This window comes from Thamnophis sirtalis, unplaced genomic scaffold, assembly GCF_051295495.1.
Source record: "Thamnophis sirtalis isolate CommonGarterSnake01/CBP01778 unplaced genomic scaffold, rThaSir2_p1.2 scaffold_1, whole genome shotgun sequence".
NCBI classification, from domain to species: domain Eukaryota; kingdom Metazoa; phylum Chordata; class Lepidosauria; order Squamata; family Natricidae; genus Thamnophis; species Thamnophis sirtalis.
The window spans coordinates 155044609-155065631 of record NW_028261381.1 but is presented as its reverse complement, the minus strand read 5'-3'; the positions used below and the strand labels follow the sequence as shown (position 1 = coordinate 155065631).

General features: G+C 36.7%; 1 protein-coding gene across 3 annotated transcripts; it reads right to left on the bottom strand.

The window, feature by feature from the left end:
• Positions 1–768: 768 nt before the first annotated feature.
• STYX (serine/threonine/tyrosine interacting protein) lies at positions 769–20096 on the bottom strand. 3 transcript variants are annotated; one of them, XM_087728475.1, is made up of 11 exons: positions 19594–20096; positions 15455–15551; positions 12882–12935; positions 12204–12301; positions 9914–9974; positions 8070–8106; positions 6444–6483; positions 6313–6363; positions 5635–5707; positions 4750–4834; positions 769–1159 (listed from the first exon to the last, which is right to left on the bottom strand). In XM_087728475.1, exons 2-11 carry the CDS (start codon positions 15470–15472, stop codon positions 1092–1094), a joined length of 585 nt encoding a protein of 194 aa, XP_087584601.1. In that variant the 5' UTR covers positions 15473–15551; positions 19594–20096; the 3' UTR covers positions 769–1091. The 3 variants fall into 3 exon arrangements, with proteins under 3 accessions (XP_087584601.1, XP_013926557.1, XP_087584607.1); XM_014071082.2 differs by having other exon boundaries at positions 15455–15487; positions 19594–20095; XM_087728481.1 differs by lacking the exon at positions 19594–20096 and adding an exon at positions 17266–17375.
• Between the last annotated feature and the right edge of the window lie 927 nt (positions 20097–21023).

Here is a 21023-nt window from a genome sequence, read left to right as displayed (position 1 = left end):
CGTCCTTGTTTTTATAATATAGGTAGTTCACAAGTTACAACCTTTCTTTCAATGACCGTTTGAAGTTACAATAGCACTGAAGGAAAGGGCATACATACAATCAGTTCTTGAAGACTTTGATAAGTGATTTTGGGTAATGAAAGGGTTCTTTTAAGGATTTTTCACCCTGCAAATTTCTGCAACTCATTTGCTAAACAGACAGAAAAGGGAAAGCAATACTAGCCTTTTTAAATCTTCAAACAGTGCATATATATATATATATATATATATATATATATATATATATATATATATATATATATATATATATATATACATATATATAAAATTAGATTTTTTTTATGGCTAGCTGATGAGAGCTAAATAGCTTGAAATAGATCTATACTAGTCTCCCTTTATTTATTTATCAGCACAAATAAACACACACACACACACACACACACACACACACACACACACACACACACACATATATATATATTGTAGGGTCAATGATCATATATTGATATTTGCCTTCTTGAATATTTTGTCAATTCCTACTTTTGTCTTGAAGCTAAGTGAAAGAAAATATTCATTTTCTATTTTAATATATCAGTGATGATCCCTACTGTGTTTTTATTTCAAGATACTCACACCAGTTTAATCTATTTTCTTCTGCCTGAAGCCTAAATTTGGAAAATGGAAAATACAACCCGTGGTTAATTTAAGTATTTTTTTTCTTTTCACTCTTCTTATAAATTACATAAATAATAATCTCCCAACACATGGTTTGCTTAAGTAATAATTTTATCAATACAAATAAATTTCAAGTATGAAAAGTGCATTATTGCAATAATACCTCTTTGCAAGTCCAAAACTTTGGGGTAGGGGTAAAACTATAAAGTGTAAAAAAAACAATAAAACAATCAGTGCCTTCTAGTCAGTCAAGGAATCTAATACCTTAAAAATGTTGCCTTGTATGCTACTGAAGGAACAGGTTTGCATAAGGAAGTTGGAATCATCTTCCGTTTATAAATTCATATCTGGTTGTTCATCTTGCCAAGATTAGAAGCTGCTATAAAACTCCCAACAAGTCCAGGTATTTTCAGCTGTCAACCATTCTGAGCTGCTGCTTGTACGCTGCTTTCTTCCTCCTCTTCATGTGTTCGTTTCAGACTTCCTATAAAGCAGGCAGTAAAATTCAAGAGATTAGGCAGTAAGAAAGTGTTTTCTAGGGAAAAAAATAGTTTGATAAGAATCAGACATTTTAAGTATTTTATTTTATTTGGCACATTAAAAATTCCTTCAGAATTTATTGTTAAAATGTGAAACAATTTTATATAAAAATATCCATGTTGATCATACATAGTAGTTGAAATAGTTTAAAAGCAGATATTCTACTTACTGTGCAAAACTCGTTTTACATCTAACACACATCTCCTTGAAAGTCATTTCTCTCCCCCAGAGTTCTCAGAACCTCAATCAGAAAGTCTCTCTTTACCTTAATTCATAGCACCTTAATTCATAGCATAACCACTTATATATGTCTTTGGCAGCAGTTATAACTAGAATTCACCTGCTGCTCCATTTCTGAAGACACTGAATGGTTCACAATATTAATATTATGGGAAAGGCGGAGTCAATCTCAAGAACATAGTCGTAGTGATATCCAAGCCATGAAGATTTATAAAATTGACAACCAGCAACTTGAACTGCATCCAGAAGCTAACTGGCAGCCAATTTGGCTTCCACAGTACACTTTTCCTCACTTAATATGGGCAATTGGGAGCAGAATTTCCATCACTATGCAATGCAATTGTAAAGTGTAATATGTGACCACATTCCTTAGCAGTGGCAGTCCCAGTAGTCAATGTTGCCATTGTTAAATGACTACCACGTATCTTTAAGTAAGGGCCTCATGTGACCAGGACTTGCAACTTCTGGCTGGCCTCCCAACGAGCAAAGTTAATAGAGAAGCCAGCTGGAAACTGCAAGTCCCAGTCATAACAAACCTTTCTTTAGGCGGCTTGCAAACAGGCTGGCGTGAGAGTGGGGAAGGCTGTGATGCGAGCACAGGAAGGCTGGGGTGGACAGTGCAGTACAAGTACAGAAAAGCCAAGAATGGATGGCATGCCTTGAGTGCAGGAAGGCCGGAGGATGGATGGCATGAACGCAGGAAGGCCAGAGGGTAGACACTGGCATGAGTACAGCCAGGTAGGCAGTCATCTACCTGTCAGAGACCTGCACTCACGCTGCTGCCCAGGAACTCCTTGGGAGGAAAAACAGCAGAAGTGACTTTTGAGAGTCACTTGCAACCTTCCATGCCAGCTTCTCCATTTACGTGACTTGTCATAAGCCAGTGGAGAAGGCCACAAATCACAATCATATCACTGTAAATGTGAGCTGTTATCAAGAGTCTGAATCATATAATGCAGACTGGCCTTATGTACTACTTGTTCAGCACCTTTAAACTTTGCATGCTGAATTAGAATTGCAAGTACTACCTATAGTAGTGTTACAGAGGTGAATCTCCAGGTGTCCAGCTTGTGCTTGTTGCATTAAAGCTTTTGGGTGGTCTTCAAGGGCAGCCCGTGTAAAATGCATTGCAATAATCCATTATTGCAATGCAATAATGTGGGGACAAGTGCTTCCTGATCCAGGAAGGAACACTAAAACTGGCAGATAATATGCCCAACTTGGCTGTGGCTTCCATTTTTCCTTTGAAGCAACTAGCTTCATGCAAAGACCTCCAACTTGCAGGCCAGCTTTCTTTGGGAAAATGCAACCCTATTTAGAGTTGATCTGTTGACTGAATTTACTTCAAAGTCTGCTGCCATGTGTTTTAATAGAATTCAGTCTAAGCTTTTTTCTTCTCATCCAACATATAACAGTCTCTAGGCATTTGATCACCATCTGGCCCTGAAGATAAGACTGAAGATAAGCTTCATTTATTTCATTTTCATTTAGCAGACTTTTTTTACCCCACCTTTATTACTTTATAAATAACTCAAGGCAGCAAACATAATACTCCTTTCTCCTCCTTTTCACAACCCTGTGAAATGGATTGGGATAAGACACAGTAACTGAGCAAAAGTCACCCAACTAGCTTTCATGCCTAAAAGGACTAGACCTCAGTATTTCCTGGTTTCTAGGCAAACATCTTAACCACTACACCAAATTGACTATATAATGAAGGATCATCAGCATACCTAAGATAGTTCACCTTATGCCAGCATATGACCTTTCCTAGTTGGCTTGTGTAAATGATAAATAGCCACAACAGAGCCCTTCAGGGTCTCAATGAAGCTACAAAGGGCTTAGTTTCTCCCCATTCATCATCACTTATTGGAAATGACCACTCAGAAACACAGCATTCTCCTACTCACAATCCAAAATACCATGGGAAATTGGTATTAAAGGACACTGAAAAGTCTAGCATAATCAGAGGAGTCATAGTCATCCCAATCCTGCCAAAGGTCACCAACAAGAGCAAATATAGTTTCAGTCCAACACTCAGTTCCAAACGGCACAGATAAACCTCCAAATGCTTCAATGACCAGCTAAAAAGATGCAAATGATCAGCTGTCTGCAAGGAGTATACCTCTCCAGCCGCTCCTGCTGCTCCCCAGCCTCCGCTGAGCGAGCTTTCGCAATCCTCTGGAGCGCTTGCGACCAGCAGCTGCAGAGGAAGCCCGGGAACCCTTTTAAAGTGACAGAAGCCTCAATGGAGGCAAATTTGACAGTTCTTACAGTAGATGTAATTTTCTCTATCTGAGAATCCAACGTGGTCCAAAGTGGGAAACTTTCCAGCCTATCTGACCTTAGACTGGAGCTCTCCCAAAACAGTCCTAACGGGCGGACTGAGTTTTCGAACTGAGAGGCAAAGGGAGGCGTGGTCAACTAAAAAACATCACTCAGTCCAAGGGCAGATAGGCTGTTAACCTAGCATTGGACTCTCCGAGCAGTGCACTGGAGAACCTTCCATTCCCTACTATCCTGTCCTTCAGAGCTGAAGAAGCTTCTTGGGCTGAGAAGAAAGAAGTCTTCAAAGAAAAAACAAAGTCCAGTTGCCTCCTGAAAAAAAGCACCTTTGGGACAATCCTGACCTGGATGACTGAGAATCTCTACAAACTCAGTTCCAAAATCAGGGTAAGAAAGGTCCAGATAAACTAATTCATCTAATAGTGACTGTAATCCAACCACTCTCCCTAGAAAGGGAATGTTTTATTTTATTTTATTATATGCTGCTCATCTCAATATCTAAAGTGACTCTTGGTGGCTTACAATGCAATATGTGAGATAAGTTGACAGTTACAGTTGAGAGTTAGCTAGATTAAGAATTGTTTTATTGAGGAGGGGACACACTGCTGTCTTGATCAAGGAAGGAGGCACCACCCTCTTCCCTCAAAAACAGCAACTTGGCTGCTTCCAGCAACTAGGTAGGATAGGAATCTAATTCACAGATGGGAGAGATAACAGCAGTAGATGACTTAGTCTACTTCTACTTGTTTTCCCAATACGACTAATTACTTTGAACAATGTTGTTAGATGGCTATCTGCAGATGTAGCAACAGTAGAAAAGCAAGCTTGCTTCAGTGCTCTTATCACTATGGTATAAACTCAAAGACAAGCCTTTTCTTTGTTTAATCATTATCACATCACCTTTATGTTTCTAGAAGGTAATTCCCTCATAAATTAACTGTGAATATCCTAAGAACATACAGCATACATGAAAAAAGCTATAACTATACCCCTGTATTAAGACCTCACCTGTAGTAACTGAGAGTGATCGCTCCAGCTGCCTAGGTGACATCATCTGGATAGTTAACTTTGCTAGATAGATGGCTTCATATTCCTAAAACAAGAAGACTTGAAGAATTATACAACACTTGCAGGAATCCGTGTCAAGACCTTAAGACAAAAAGCAACCACTGGAAAAACCAACAAGAGCATATAAATATTATAATTCAGGGAAAATGAAATATTTCAGGAAACTGAGAAATAGATTTGGATGAGAGAAGGGAGATAAGCAATTTATTTCCACTGGATTAAATTAAATCTAGACTTGGGGGGGGGGGGAATCACTGTAGCTTCTTCTCTGGAGGAAGACTTGACTCTCTGTATCTCTTTACCGAATATTTCAATGAAAGGAGAACAAGTAGGCAAGTAGAAGCTGATTGCACATGCATAGATAGCACACAGCTCAAGCAATCACCAATATGCTATCTGAATCAGTATTAGAACATGGGATGTAAAAGAATGAAAGCTGTGGTTTAAAGAAAACCTGCAGCCATTGAAGATGACAGTTCATTGATGGTTACTCCAGAATTTTAACTATCTCTGCCATATATTTTAGAAATTCTATTAATGATCATAAAACTCCTTTTCATATTTAAGTAATATACAGTTTACATATTTTGCTTATCCACTCAAAATTTCAAACATTTAAATTTCACATTCAAAAAACCAGAATTTCAATGTCCAAATTATTTGAATAAAAATAACCCACTACACTGGAAAATATAACCAACATCCAAAAAAGATGAATACTTTTCTTTCAAATCTGGACATAAATACATTTCAGACAATTAAGATATTACTACCTACAGAATTAGCAATAAAATCTACATTATCAACCGGAACAAATATTTTTACCTGAAGTTGATGAACAAATCCAGCATTGGGATTAATACAAAACCTTCTTTCTTGCACATATGTAAATGCATCCCTAAAAAAAAGAAATTACCCATTAATGTCCATTTCATTTGGTTTCTAATTTACTTAATAGTTTCTTTTATTTTTATTTGTTGTTTATTTGCTGTTTATTATTATCTCCACTTTTGGATCTTACAATATATTAGAATCTCTGTGCTAGTGTTAGCCAAGCCTACATTTGCAAAAAGGAATATGTTCAACATGTATCAGACTTTCATACTTAACTTCTCAAACTATTCTTTATATTGAAATTGCATACGAAATTCCTAACATATATATTATATTATATATATATATATATTATATATTCCTAATATATAATATAATGACATATCTTGGGCAAATTTACTGCTGATTTCAAATGTCCCATGCCAGATATAAATAAATAGCATTTTGTTTTATGCTATATCAGATATGGGACATTTAAAAGCAATAGTGGTGGTATAACGTATTAAACAAACATGGTTTAAACAAAGTTCACAAAAGTTAAATTTAAACAAGGGGATTAATTTCTGTGAAGAATCCAAGAATTTGCTTTGAAGATAGTTAAAAACATCTTAAGTATTTTACAAATCCCCTATCCTGAAATTCAACAGACTATTTAGTAAATGTTCTTACCTGTACTTCACACCAAATGTTTCCATAATATATGCAATAACTAAGGCAGCACTGAAAACAGACAAATAAACAAGGTAAGATATGTTGGACATGCCTTATCAATGTTTCTTTTAAATGTGAATTTTTGTTACCTTCTAGAAATCCCCGCGTTCCCATGCACAAGAACTTTTCCTGAGAATGAAGAAAGTTACTTTACACTGGCTATATAGCATTTCCTCCTTTTGTATTATATTATTTACACAGTACCACTTATCTGCAACATTAACAAGAGTGTTTATTAAGGTTAAACATAATATCAAAGAATTCTTGGAAATTGCAACCCCTCCCCCATACCTCAGTAAGATTAGCATGGCAAGTGGGAAATATGCTTGGCCCATCTATTTGTGAAATAGTAGCAAGGTGTTTATTAATCCCATTTGTGACAAAATGAACACTTGCTTCCAGCTGCCACTTGCCCTGGAGCTGCAATTAGAAGGGAAGCATAAACACAGCCTCTGCTTGTATACAGAAAGCTAACGCTGGAGGTTTTTAACAAGAAACTGGATAGCCACTTGTCTAAAATGGTACATAGCCTCCTGCTTGAGCTGGAGTTTGGACTAGAAGACCTCCAAGGTCCCTTCCAACTGCTGCTCTACATTCTGATTGTGTGAACATACATACACATAATAGTATGAGCTATCTTGTAGATCAGCTGAGAAACAAAACACTATAGAAATTAAATCAAGGATTTATAAACCTTTTCAGAGACAGAATCTGTTCATGAAAAAAAAAACCAGAAGCTCTTGATCTGCAAAATTGCAGCCATAATTTTTTTCATGGGAAAGCAAGATTGGTTCATTTCACTATGCTTTGGAAAAATTGCTATCCCAGCTGCATTCCAATGGCTCCACCCTTAGTCTCCCATGGAACCCTATCACATTCTTATAGGATTCCATGGACACAGCTTGAAAAACACTAATCTAAATCACAAATCAAGATCGACTAAATGCATAGGCTAAGAAACTTTATTCTCTTTGATTGGTAACTGAAGGCTACAGGATTGTGTCATGTAGTCATCTGTTCAAATTAGCCTCTAAGGCAAATATTGGCAAATATTAAATCACTGGGAAAAACAACTCAGCCTTTCTAGAGAACTGGAGGAGAGCGTCCAGTGACACTAGTGAAAAGGGCACGGCTGTCAATTTTACTGTGGGAAGGGCAGGTTAAAAATGGAAATAAGAACACTAGGTCATATTCCTATCCTTACAGAAACATGCCTTCTTTGAAAGACTGTAATATTGTGCCATCTAACCTAATGTCGAAATAGAAATTGGAGACATCTGCAACCCAAGAAAACATCCATGCACAAACCTAAAGGGCAGGGGGAGGGGGGAACAGGCTACGTTACCACAAAGCATCCATTGTGTCATTAAAATTCAACAATACCATGGGGCTACAAATGAGCAGGGTGCATATATGGGTGGGGAAGGCCCTGTACAGTTCATGCACTGCCCATCTTTGCTTTAAGGCATCTTGACAGTAAAAGTTAATGCACCCTTATATACTGGCAAGAAACAATTTGTTCTCTAAAGTTTAAACTATTCTAGGTATCAAAGTGATCAAAGTTGTAAAAAGAGAAAAACATAACATAAGCCTTTAAATAATACTGGCCATTCTATGACAAAGTATTCTCTCATATACCTTGTATCTCTATATATTTAATATGAAAAGAAGCAACAATCTGTCCAATTTTCAGGCAAACAATTTAAGATACATACCTCCATTTTGTAAACTCCCATCAATAAACTCCTTAGTCTAAAGGAAAAAAAAATACCATTCCTTTTCCATTTTATTAAACATGCTTACACTGATAGAATCACTCAGTTTTATTATATCACATTGAAGTAACTTCTGCACAAAAACTTAATATTCACAAAACATAATTAATTATTTACAAAAATAATGTAATGTTAGCAATTGCCTATCTTCTTTGTATTTTATTTAAGCTGATTCTTGACGGTATAATACACAAAATAAATGCCTTATCAAAATGCATTAAAATGATTACTTTCAATAATAATCCAACTCACCTACAGTACATAGATTAAGTTATAAAAACTCAGTTTTTTAAAAAAAAAATCACACAAATATTACTACAGAATGCAATAAAGTCTGTAGGGAACTCAAATTACCTCCATTCTCTAAAAATTGTTGGAAATGCAATAACAAGATGAGATCAACAACATACTTTACATAGATGTGCTTAAATTGAAAAAAAACCAGCACATTTAATTATAGGGGCTTGAGGAGGGAAATAAAATGAACACAACTTCACTGTGACAATGCATGCAGCATGTATAAAAGGAGCAGCTTGCATTGCATCATACTGATAAAATTACTGGATTATGCAAACACCTGTTTTTTTTATTTTAAATGCAATACTACAGAGAGTGAAAAGGAGATGCATCTTACAGATATCAGCATAGAATCCAATAAAATCTGTGGGCACTTCCAAGCTCCTCCAAATTGAATTTAGATTTATGATTGTGATAATTTTTGTTATATGTACCAATTTTATCATTAACTCAGTTATGCATGCAAGTACATTATAGACCACAAAGAATGGAAAAATAGCATTGCTATAATTGGACTTAAAGTTGACCAACGTATTTAATTTTGTCTGCTTTTTAAAGCATTTTTATTGTTGTTTGTTAAGAGTACTGCTAATTGTTTGCTTTTATTATTATATGGTGTTACAATACAGGACAGCATTCTGCAATTTCTATGGGCTCTGCATTTTCCTCTACTACTGGATCATGCCAGGAGCAAAATTCAGAGGAAAACTGCTCAATAACATTACTATGATTCCCTACCAATTTTCAGAACTTAAGGGAAAATAGGTGGATTAATTTTTTAGTATGCTTAATGCATATTAAAATCCCCTACTCCATTTAAAAAAAATCTGATTTGCTTGCTCCAGAACAATATAATCTACTGGGGAGAATCAATATAAAAATAAGTGCATAATAAACATCAATTGTATCAGGGAACTCAAAATCTGGACATTTCTAAATCACATGCTTCACAGTAAAATAACCGCTGAGAATGATATCGATTACAGAATGCATGTGATTGAAAAAAAATCAAATTCCACTATATTTTCACAATGTAAGTGTGAATAATGTTACTTTAATATTTTTGCTATTCAACAAAATAAACCAACAAAAAATTAAAAAGAATTGAAACCACAGAACAAAATGTTCACATTTGGATAAAACATCACGTATAGCTAGCTATATTTGATGTTTCATTTATTGATCTGAAAAGGTTCTATATGAAGAAATGATACTGAAAAGGCAACATTTTCTCCATTTGTTCTGTAATGTAAATTGCAGAATGGAAAATAAAGTTCATGTTTACCAAGAAAGTCATAATATGCCATGTTTATCAATACATTACAGTGTTTCATGTAATATGGTTAGTCATTGCAACTCTAATCAAATATAGTTTATTTACCTGAATAATTTCTATTACAGATACTTGTTCACTCCTTTAGCATTACCCCTTCAGATCTAAAATGTATGCTTATGAAATAATTTAACTCATGATGATGGACACTTACCATTGGGAAAAACCTTATAATATTTTCAATGGGATTATCAGCAATATCCAAGACCAAATACCTACAATTAAAATAAGTGTGTTAAGTAAAATAGTCAGGACCATTCATTTTCTAGTGTGTTAAACAGCCATAAAACATTAAATCAAGGAGCTCATTGAGAAAGTGGGAGTAGGTTTACTCCCTACTCCCATTTTAATCTCTCAAAGATTAAACTTTTTACACTGCCACTGCATATTCTGATGATCCCTCCTCTGTTAAATACTCTAAATATTCTAGGCATAGACTTCTATAGAGCAAAATTAAATTAAATGAGAATTTCAGAAATCATAGTGCAATGAGGATTAATATTTTTCGATTCTACATTACTTCAAAACAGCTCTCAAGTTCTACTCCTGCCACCTCCAAATAGTCTTTGGTAGAATTTTGGTTGAAATCTTGAGGAATTAATGTCAGCCAATAGATAACATGGAAGTAGAAAGATAAATATAGGAAGTCTTCAACCTATGACCACAATTGAGCCAAAATTTTCTGTTGCCAAGAGAGACAGTGGTTAAGTGATTTTTGCCATTTTACAACCTATCTTGCCACAGTTGTTAAGTGGATCAGTGCAGTTGTTAAATTAGTAACACGGTTGTTAAATGAATCTGGCTTCCCCCATTTACTTTGTCAGAAGATTACGAAGTGATCACATGACCCTGTTGTAAATATTAGTCAGTTGCCAAGCATCTGAAATTTGATTATGTCACCATGAAGATGCTGTAGCAGTCATGTGAAAAACGGTTACTTTTTCCAGTGTTGTGGTAACTTTGGTCACTAAAGAAACTGACATACATCGAGGACTATCTGTAGCCTGTATTGTTATAAATCAGGTATTTATGTTTGACTCGTAGTATAGCACATTTGGTACAGCTAATGGTTTACAAACTAGTGGCTTAAGTTGTTCAAACCTCTAATACAGGGGTACCAAACTGAAGGCCTGGGGGTCATATCTGGCCTGCAGAGTGCTTAGATCTAGCCAGAGGAGCTGACCTGGAAACAGCGAAGGACTGGCCTGCAGTGCTTATGGCAGTAAAAAGGTAGCTCGGGAGCCCCCACCACACCCCAAGCTCCATTTTCACTGGCAGAGGGTTGGAGAAGGCTGTTGCAGCCGAAAATGGAGCTTGCGAGCCCATTTTCATTGGCAGAGTGCTCAGACTACCAAACGCGTGATGTCAAGCTGGCCACACACACACACCAGCCCCCCTCCCCCAAGGTCAAACACAACCCTGATGTGGCCCTCAATGAAATCGAGTTTGACACCCCTGCTCTAGCAAAAAAAAAAAAAATTTTAGCAATGTTGGCGTTTCCAGCTTCACGTTTGCAAAAAACGCAGAAGGCATTACATTATGTTCTTTATGAAGTAAAAGAATTACCATTTATTCTATCATCTGTAATGAAAAGTATTTATATGTTACTGAATGAGATTTCTTATTAAACCACTGTAGCTAATATTTGAATTAAGCAATTGAACAGTAACTGAAACCCAACTGATTTAGGAAGTTAGCAAAATTCTGTGTATCAAGTTCTAAAGAAAGAATAGATGCCTCACGTTCCCTTATAAAGTTACATCAAAATTCGTTCCAATGACTGCATCTAAAGCCCTAGAGCAGGGCTCCCTAACCCATGGCCCATGGACTAGGCTGCGGCATGCCAGAAACCAGGCCATGTAAACAAGCGAAGCCCCATCCATGGGATGCAGGCAGGACGTGAAACCATGTCTTCTGCTTTGCAGAAAACCTTTTCTCCACAGAATCAGTCCCTGGTGTCCAAAGGTTGGGGGCTACTGCCCTAAAATAATACTATAAATAGGACTGACCTACTCACTTCATATGAAACATTTGAACATTTGGAATAAAGACTAAAAAGTCACCTGGATAACTATTTGGAATTATGAGAACTAAAAATGTTTACTGTAAAAAAAAATCAAATTTTTGACATATTTGATAGAACATGAAGTACATTACTACAACATATATAACATTTCAAGATTTTACCTAATTTTTTCTCTGCATCATTCTCATCTTAGGTAAGGAAGAAAACAGATGATCTTACACATCTCTTTCCAATACTTTTATGTATTAACACATGTTACTGTATTGGAAAAAGATGTATCAGTTACTGTGAAGTATAAATACACTTATAAGAGTGTAGAAATGATATAGCATATACTATCCTAAAAAGTACACATTGTACAACGTTTCAATAGAAATAGAACTGTTTTCAAAGCAGAATTTATTTAAGATTTTCTTACCTAAATAACTGCTGGAAGTTTGGTTTAATAAAGTTTGCTTCAATGTTTTGTCTTATGCATATTACATGAGTGATCCCATGTTTTTGAAGTGTAGGTAGCTACAAAACAAAATTATGAACAAGTGAAAAATTCAATGTATGGCTGATACCAAGCAAGAAAGAAAATTTAAAACAATAGAACTGCATTTTAGTAGCTAATAGTTAATTAAGTAATTAACAGTTATATATGAGATGGCCAATAAACAAATTTAATAAATACATAATAAAAATATTACACTAAAATAGCAATATAGAATATGTCTCTTTCATCTCCCCCACCCCCAAATATATCTGAATTAAACAGTGCATCTGCAGGAAGTATAAATATCTCTAAAGTCAATCAATCCTGCAACTATTTTTTATTTTTGTTGAACTGTTTCCTATACCCTTTCCCCAGGCAGAAATCAGAGATACTCAGCAAAAAATCAAAATGCTACAACAATATTTAAAGGGTACAAAGAACAGCATGGTATATATATTTTCTAATAATTAAGGTGCATTGTATATTTATACAAAATCAAAAACGTTTTCTTAAAAAAAGGTTTTCAATGCATGACAGAAATCCACAATGAAATGGGGGAAAGCATCTAGATAATTTACATGTAAACTACTCAGCGTAAAAAGGTTATAGGCAATCTACCTTGCTTTTCATAGCTGAAGAATATGGGCCTAAGAATAAGCCAGGTAAAATTTCCTAAAAAAGAGATAAAGAACGAACAGTGGGTAAGTGGATTGGTGGAGTAAAACAAACACAAAGACAAAATTTACAAGGTACAACATTAATGTGTAATAAGAATTATATTATTGCAATATCAAGATTAGTCTTGAGAAAAACATAAGCCAATAGGTGATTTATAAAGGCCAGGTTTATTTTCTTGTAAATCAGCACAGAGCTAAAAGAAAATACGTCACAGCCTAACTACATGTTATATTACAAGAGAAACTTCTTGATCTTCGTGCCCAAAGACCACGCCAGAATTCAAATGACAACCTCATGTTTGGTCAAGCTTAATGAATTCAGGCAGAGTACAATAATTGTTTTATAAATTTTATGAATTTGCTCTTTTTTCTGGGAAGTTAGTTAGTACATTTTTCTTGGAAAAAGAAAGGAATATGAATAAGTATGATTGCAACCCTGACTTCTAAAATGCCAAGAACTGTTTGCTTTTGTGCTAGAATATGTTGTGCTTCTGTTCCTCCTCAAACTCATTCTGGAGCAATCCTCTAATCCATAGAAGAAATTCAAAACTTTAAAAAATTTGAAGGGAGAAAAATATACACATCCAGACTGTCCCTATATATATTTTTCAGTCTCAATTTTCATTACATGTTTAACCCATTCCAATTTTCACTTTTATTTTTCCTGTTCATGTCAATAACACCTTATTTTCCTCTGAACTTGGTAATTTATAACAAAGATGAATACACTTCTATTACACTGTTGTGTAGAACCATTTCTCAAAATACTTTTTCTGGTGATGCTCCTGTCGACAAGGAAAATTCAATAGGCCAAACGTTTCTTCATGGCATCTTTAAGTAAGAAAATGAGTTTCTGTCTGCCATGCAACAGTTAAAGGCAAAACAACCTAGACAACGCATATTCTCTGTTCTTTAATTTAATGCTTATGTCTCCTTAAGTGCCCACTAGGCCCTTTAGCTATTTTCAAGCTACAAAATATTAACAGTGAAACTTTCATGCTAAGAATGGAGTGTAGTCTAGAAAAATGTATTTCATTTCAAAAAAGTTAATAGAGAACCCTGAGCTTTATCCAGAATTGTGCCCAACTAACCAGAAAAAAGAACATTTATATTTAGTGCAGCATTTCTCAACCTTGGCAGTTTGAAGATAGCAATAGCAATAGCAGTAGACTTATATACCGCTTCATAGGCCTTTCAGGCCTCTCTAAGCGGTTTACAGAGAGTCAGCATATTGCCCCCAACAATCTGGGTCCTCATTTTACCCACCTCGGAAGGATGGAAGGCTGAGTCAACCCTGAGCCGGTGAGATTTGAACCGCTGACCTGCTGATCTAGCAGTAGCCTGCAGTGCTGCATTTAACCACTGCGCCACCTTGGCTCAATGTATGGACCTCAACTCTCTGTATTTCCCAGATAGCTATGCTGGCTTGAAAATTCTGGTGACTGAAGTCTACACTTCTTCAAGTTGCTAAGGTTAAAAAAATACCAATTTAGAGAGTGGGCACATAGCATCCACAAAGGACTACAGATTTTCTGAGAGGCTAGGAATGAAATAAAGATTAAATGCCTAAGGTAAATACACTTGCCCATTTTTTTAAAAAAATGTGCATAAGCAGAACATAGCGATTCTCTTTTTTTTTAATATGATACAACTTTTGTGCTTGTTTGTGTATGTGCATATCTCTCTGGTACACATTACAAATGGATATTTTGACTATGATGGGAAATGGGGAATGTGTATATCTATTAGACTTCAGCCTTTATCTCTGCTTTTCATTTAGTTTCTGGTAGCAGTTAAGTATCTTATTCAACTTGCCTTTTGTGAAATGGCAATTTAAAAAGTATGAGTTCAAAAATAGACTTAAGATTTTAACTAAAACCTCACCTGTTGATTTGATTAGAATTCTTGAACAAGATTTTTTTTAAAATTATGATAACTTCCCTTCTGTTCTGAGAAATTTTTGCAAATAGTTGTAACTATTTTGAGACAATTCATTCTTAATAACAAAGCTTGAGTACCTAGCTATATTCCAGTCCTCTGAATTCAGAGAACAGAGTGACAGAAATGTGTACAGAATATATAATGTTCAGGACTGGCAGAAGTAGTGATTATTGGAATAGCCTAGATTAGCAATTATTTGTAGAGCTCAGAAGAAAAGGCCAGATTAGGGTCTAGAGTCTGTAGCTCTTTCAATTAGGTATATTTCAAAAGAATAATAATATATTGTAATCCTTTGCCACACTGAACTTCTTGGTTACAAATCTACAGTAATATGTAGATAATAAAAAGCTATTTTTAGGACAATTTCCCAGACATTTTATAGGAACCATCCATCCTTAGTGTTGCTGGGATTTCCCCCACCCCTTTATTTATGGTTTGCAATATGTAACAAACATGAAATGAATTTTCCAAATCAATTTCTTCATTGCCTAATGTTAGATGTCAGCATACATGTTCATGAAGTTGCTAAAGCCCTGCAGCAGCCCAAATACCTGGTAAATAAAACTTTCATACCTGCATCTCTCTTCTCATTGGATATGTCCAATCCTAAGTGGAAGAAATAAAACACATTTTCTCATTTGAATATTAGACCAGTCAAAATAGTGAGGTTCTGGAAAAAAATGCAAGATGAAAATGACAGGTTAAATAAGCTAGCAAAGTTTAGGTTTGATCTTATAATTTTTCATTACTACAGTTATCCTGGAAAATATTTTATATTTTTATGAGGACTGTAATGGCATAAAAAATCCTCATTTGTACATGAAGCAAAATACAATCTGGACACTGAATCCCAGCTAAACTTCAACATTATATACGATTACCAATTTGCAAAAAAAGAAAAGAAAAAAAACCCCTCAACCCTGTTGAAATATTAGTGGTTCAGAACAGTTATGGGAAGAAAAGAAACATGTAAATAACCCTGGAAAATGTTTTAAAGAGGAAATGCAATATTAAGAATGTTAAGACTATGTGTTGTTAATTGAAAGATTTCCAGAAATTTAATTTTCTAAATATAATAAGTCACATCTCCCACTATCTACCCAATCACTTTCTCTACAAGTCAAGGCCTTGAGTGAAATATTACTTAGTAACAGGCCTAGTGCACATTTTGTGCTAAACCATCATTATTATGCATCACTTTATCATAACTGACTAAAATCATATTAACAAATTAAATAAACCTTACTTTATAAGTCTCAACATCAACATGTAACACAATAAGCTACAAATAAGCCACACATATTTTAGAGCAATGTTTAAATCCAGTTATGCCTCCCTAGCTTAAATAATCCATTTCTTAAATTAGCAAATAAAGAATGTTAAAAGAAAACAAACAAAATGTTGTGACATATAGGAACTTTTCCCTTATTTTGAATTGGTTCAATTTGTACATCAATTTGCTGCCCATATACATGCTCAGTGAAGACCAATATAGAGATTCTACACCAGAACAGCGTTTAAGCATTACATTAAATTAAATACTACAAAACAGGTAGCAATTGAAAAAGAGCACTGATTCCCCCCAAACTGCAAATGTCTGGCCAATATACAATAAAAAACCAGATTAGCTGGAATATTTGTGCTAATAAAAAGCGCACACTACTCTATAATAGTTCATCTGATATTACTTTTAGTGAACAAAACTGCATAGAAATTTAATAAGTAAATAAATCTTAAGATTCTCTGTCATTAGAGCGGAGAGCAGTATTGCAATATAAATATTTTGAAATGCTTAATATAAGATAGCGAACAGCAAATTATATGTTTTAGTAATAACAACAGAGATGAAAATGTAGAGCATAGTCTTGCGGAGCATTTATTTGAGACACAAGTAGAAGGCATTTAAATATACAGCCAAGCTGATGAAATACAGTTATTAAAAAGCAGCAGCAGAAAAAGCAGACTACCATATTCACTATAACCATTACTTTGCAAGCCCTGGCTGGAATATGAATTATGAACAAAATGACATACGTCCTTCCTCCTAGAGTGAGAAATTCAGACAAAGAAATAGATAATATTCTCCTATAGACTATCACAAAGAGAATCACATTAATCAGAAAGTAATAGACTAAAGCCTTAATTTGGATCCTCAATATGATAAACTAATTTATCATAAAATATTATCCTGAGAATTGGTTTGAGATGCATACTCTAAGCTGCCCAAGTCTTAATGGATACTAGTTGCCTCGAAAACAGATCTCCACAATTCCATAGAAACTAACATCTATTTGAAAACCCTAATGCAAAATGTTTCAAATTTGAAATGGTTTAAACTCTAAACTTAAAGGGCCATTTTCAGTTTGCCACAATTCTGACCTTACTCATAGTGTTCCAATGCTGACCATACTGCAAATACAGGATTTTGAGCTTGAAACAGAAATAATAAACTTCATCCAGAGTATTTTGAATATATGGAATTCAGCTGTAGCGTGGCGTTGAAAGAAGCTAGAGTAGAAATTAATTTTATATTATCACTGATTAAAAATTAGAAACAGAAATCTGCTTTTAATAACAAATATGGTGTTCTTGTGAGAACACAATAACCATCTGAAATTGGCTAAAATGTTAAGCCTCAATTTAAAGGCTAGCATTTTAAGAGGAACTACATTAGATCTAAGGCAATGCCTTAATTTCAGGCAATAATGGACTTTGCTCTAAATAATGGACAAAGTCCACAATGGAAAATCCAATCTGTGTTGTCTCTTCTCAAAAGTTATTACTCACTAAAATAGTAAGATTAAATAGAGGTTTAATCTCATATAGGCTTCACTGGGTGTGTGTGTTGAAAAATCCTATTTCCAATTGCAAATATACATTAGACTTTCATCTAATATGCAGAAAATGCTAATTATGGATTTTCATTAGATATATTGCATGAACTGCCAATATTAGAATAATGGTAAGTTAGTACCCTCTACTGACTTCCCTTGCTGACTTGGTTCATAAATATCTAGTCCAATATCTGGAGTGAATTTATCTGGAGTTACATTAAAAAAAAGTAAAATTCCCATGCACATTCTATCTTCTAACCAACTACCATTTAGGTCCAAATCTTGCAGAACCATATTCATCATAATTTTTTAGCAGTCTCCATCAAAAGGTAGAGAGATAAAGCAGTCAGTCAGACCTATTTCTACCAATTGTATTGAGTTCAACTGCTTGCTTGTTAAATTTGACTTAACTGAAAATTATGCCTCTTGGCTAATTACCCAAAATCCACAGTTGGACAATATCATAATTAGGGCCAATCAAAATAGCAGAAAAGAGCATGCAAGCTCTGAGTTCTTCACCATTAAATGGCATGGAAAACAATTCTGGCTGGTCCCAATAAAGGAATTAACAATCTACATTTGGATTTCCCCCCCTTCCTGTGGACCAATGCAGGTTTTTTACACTATAATTTTGATCAGCGGATTGCAATATTCTATCCTATATTTTTTAAAATGTAAATTTATAAAGATTTAGTCCCCACAGTTCTGGTAATGCCATTATATGCCACTATAATGTTTTTTTATTTTTTGGTACAATTGTTTTAAAAATTCTTGTACAACTGTTACAAAATTATGCATTTCAAAACAATTTGGAAGGAAATGAATAGGCATACCAATCTTATCTGCAAGACCAAAACAGCTTATATGCTATTCCAGTTCCTTGAGTATGAAAGTTAAGTAGCTAATATTTAAAGTGATTAGAAAGTTCACAGCTTCTTCAAGATTAGTCAGAATGCTATGCTACTCCCTGCTGTGATAGCATTCAATATAGAGATAGATATAAAGGGAAGCATAGAAATGCGAGCAGGAACAATATAAGATACTTAAGCATGTCAAAAGGATGGGCAACCTTTGAGTGACTATGGTAGCAGACACACTTCACAATGCAATTTTGGCATGTTTCCTATCTTAAAAGTGACAAGGAACTATAGTGTCAATTTTCAACTGATTAATTAAAATAAGATTTGGGGGGCACAACTGGATCATTTTATGTAAGATGTTAAAAGGAAGGGGGGGGAGGATACCTGCATAATGACAACCTCCTCCAAACTGCTTTAAGCAAATTCCCTAATAATAGGGGTTTTCTCATAGAACAACTCTAGATGGTGGTAGTGCTGTGTGCCTGCATGTCATTAAATGGGTGTGCGGGTTCCGGGAAGATACTACATGGCACCAATCTGATTCTCCTCATCTACACCGAAAGGCTAAACTAAGACACTCCACCTCTTTAGTCTAGTCTGTCGCGTTGAGAAACATGCTGAAAGGGGGGGGGGGGGAAATCAAACCATGCAGGAATAACAGACGCGTCCTCTTGACCGAGGCTCCCTTCCTGTCACTCCTCCTCTTACAGGCAACAGGATATTTAAAAGGCAGGAGGACGGGCTCTCCAAACAAACCCTGTGACCCGCGAGGGAATGTTTATTTAACGCAGCCGAGCAAATACAAGGAGATTCTGCTTCCCGCCACCTGCCTAGCAAGTGGAACACCTGTGCGCGTTGGGGCTTTGAAATAGAGCTGCGGGCGGGCGCGGAAGAGCACGCGAGCGAAGGCGCCTTCCCCAGTTTTCAGCCGGGGAGGGGATTCGAGAGGTTTCACCCCAACGGGCGACGAAGGCTGCGCTCCAAGGTGCCGCCTTCTGGGCGAACGGCTCTCGCTCACCTCGGAGTCCTCTTTGGGCTGCGGCAGCGCGGGGAAAACCGGCTTGGCGAGCTCCATGGCCGGGATGGGCCGGGTAGGGCGAGGCTTCTTTCCTTCCTTCCTTCCTTCCCCTGTGCCTCTTTTCTTTTCCCTCTTCGGTCAGTCAGCGGGGCAGAGGGAGAAGGAGGTCGGTGGGCCTCGACGCTCGAGCGGCGGTGGCCAAGGGGCTGGCAGGGAACCGAGGAAGATGATGATGACGAGGAGGAGGAGGCGGCGGCGGGGGCTCGCGCCCAGCCGCCATGCTGTTCGCAGGCTACCCCTCCCCCTCAAAGGCTGGCAGGCGGTCGGTCGGTCAGTCACTCCTGGCTCCGCTCGCGGACGCCGTCGCACGCGCGCTCTGCTCGACGCCTTTCTCTCCCCCCCCCTGTTCCCTTCCCCTCCTCTCCCCTCACGCTACCCTCCTGGGCTTTCTCCAACCGCCGTTTGCTGCCCAGGTCAGTCGGGATGGGTGGGGACGCCGAGGGGCGTGGCATTGGAACGGGGTGTGGTGTTGACGGAGGAGGAGCCGCCTCTGCTCGGGTCACAGGCGGGAGGGGGCGTGGCCGAGCGCCAAGGTCCCGAAGGGGGGTGTGACTGGAGTTTGAGAGGAAGGGGCGTGTCGGAGAACTGAGAGAACGCGCTTGTCCTCCTTTTGCCCATGGTGACGCGCATGCGTGATGGAAGGAGGGCGGCTGTCGCTGCCTCGTGCACGGATGCGGGCAGGCTCCCTCGCTCTCGCGCGACAGCAGCCCGCTCCTGAAGGGTTTTTTTTTTCCAAACCCGATTCTGTCCAAAAAGGGTCCTTTTTATATTTAATGTGCCTTTACTCAACCTGCCTTGCCAACAGAGCCATAGGATGCTTTTAATCACCTCTCTGCCTATGTTAGGAGCCATTGACGTCCCAGCTTATAATAAAAGATTTGCATAATTTCATTGTGCATCTTCTTTAGCTACATAAATAACTGGGACAGTTCCCGTATCCGAAGATGCAACTAGTTCTAAAATCTTATTTTGCTTTGGACAGATGAACATAGAACTCCATCTCTATGTCGGGTATTGCCCGCCTTAATTCTGCTCTGTTCTGTGAAATCAGCTGCATCAGTTTATGTAGTTTTTCAAACCACTCAATGTATGTCAAAAATGGTATTAAAAACCAACAAAGGCAATATATTGAGAGAAACAATGTACAACTCTGATTCATAAGAATGCAAAGTTCAGAGCTCTGTATTTACTCTAACAAACAAGACTTATAGAGGTTTTCCCTATAGATAATTTAACTTGCTACAGTAAAATAATACAGGATTAAATTGATTTTTGGACTAATCCAGCAGGTATCTTTAAATGTTCACCCTGTTTATTCCTAGAGGACATAGAATTACTTCCACATTCCTTGTGGAAGTAATTAATTCTAA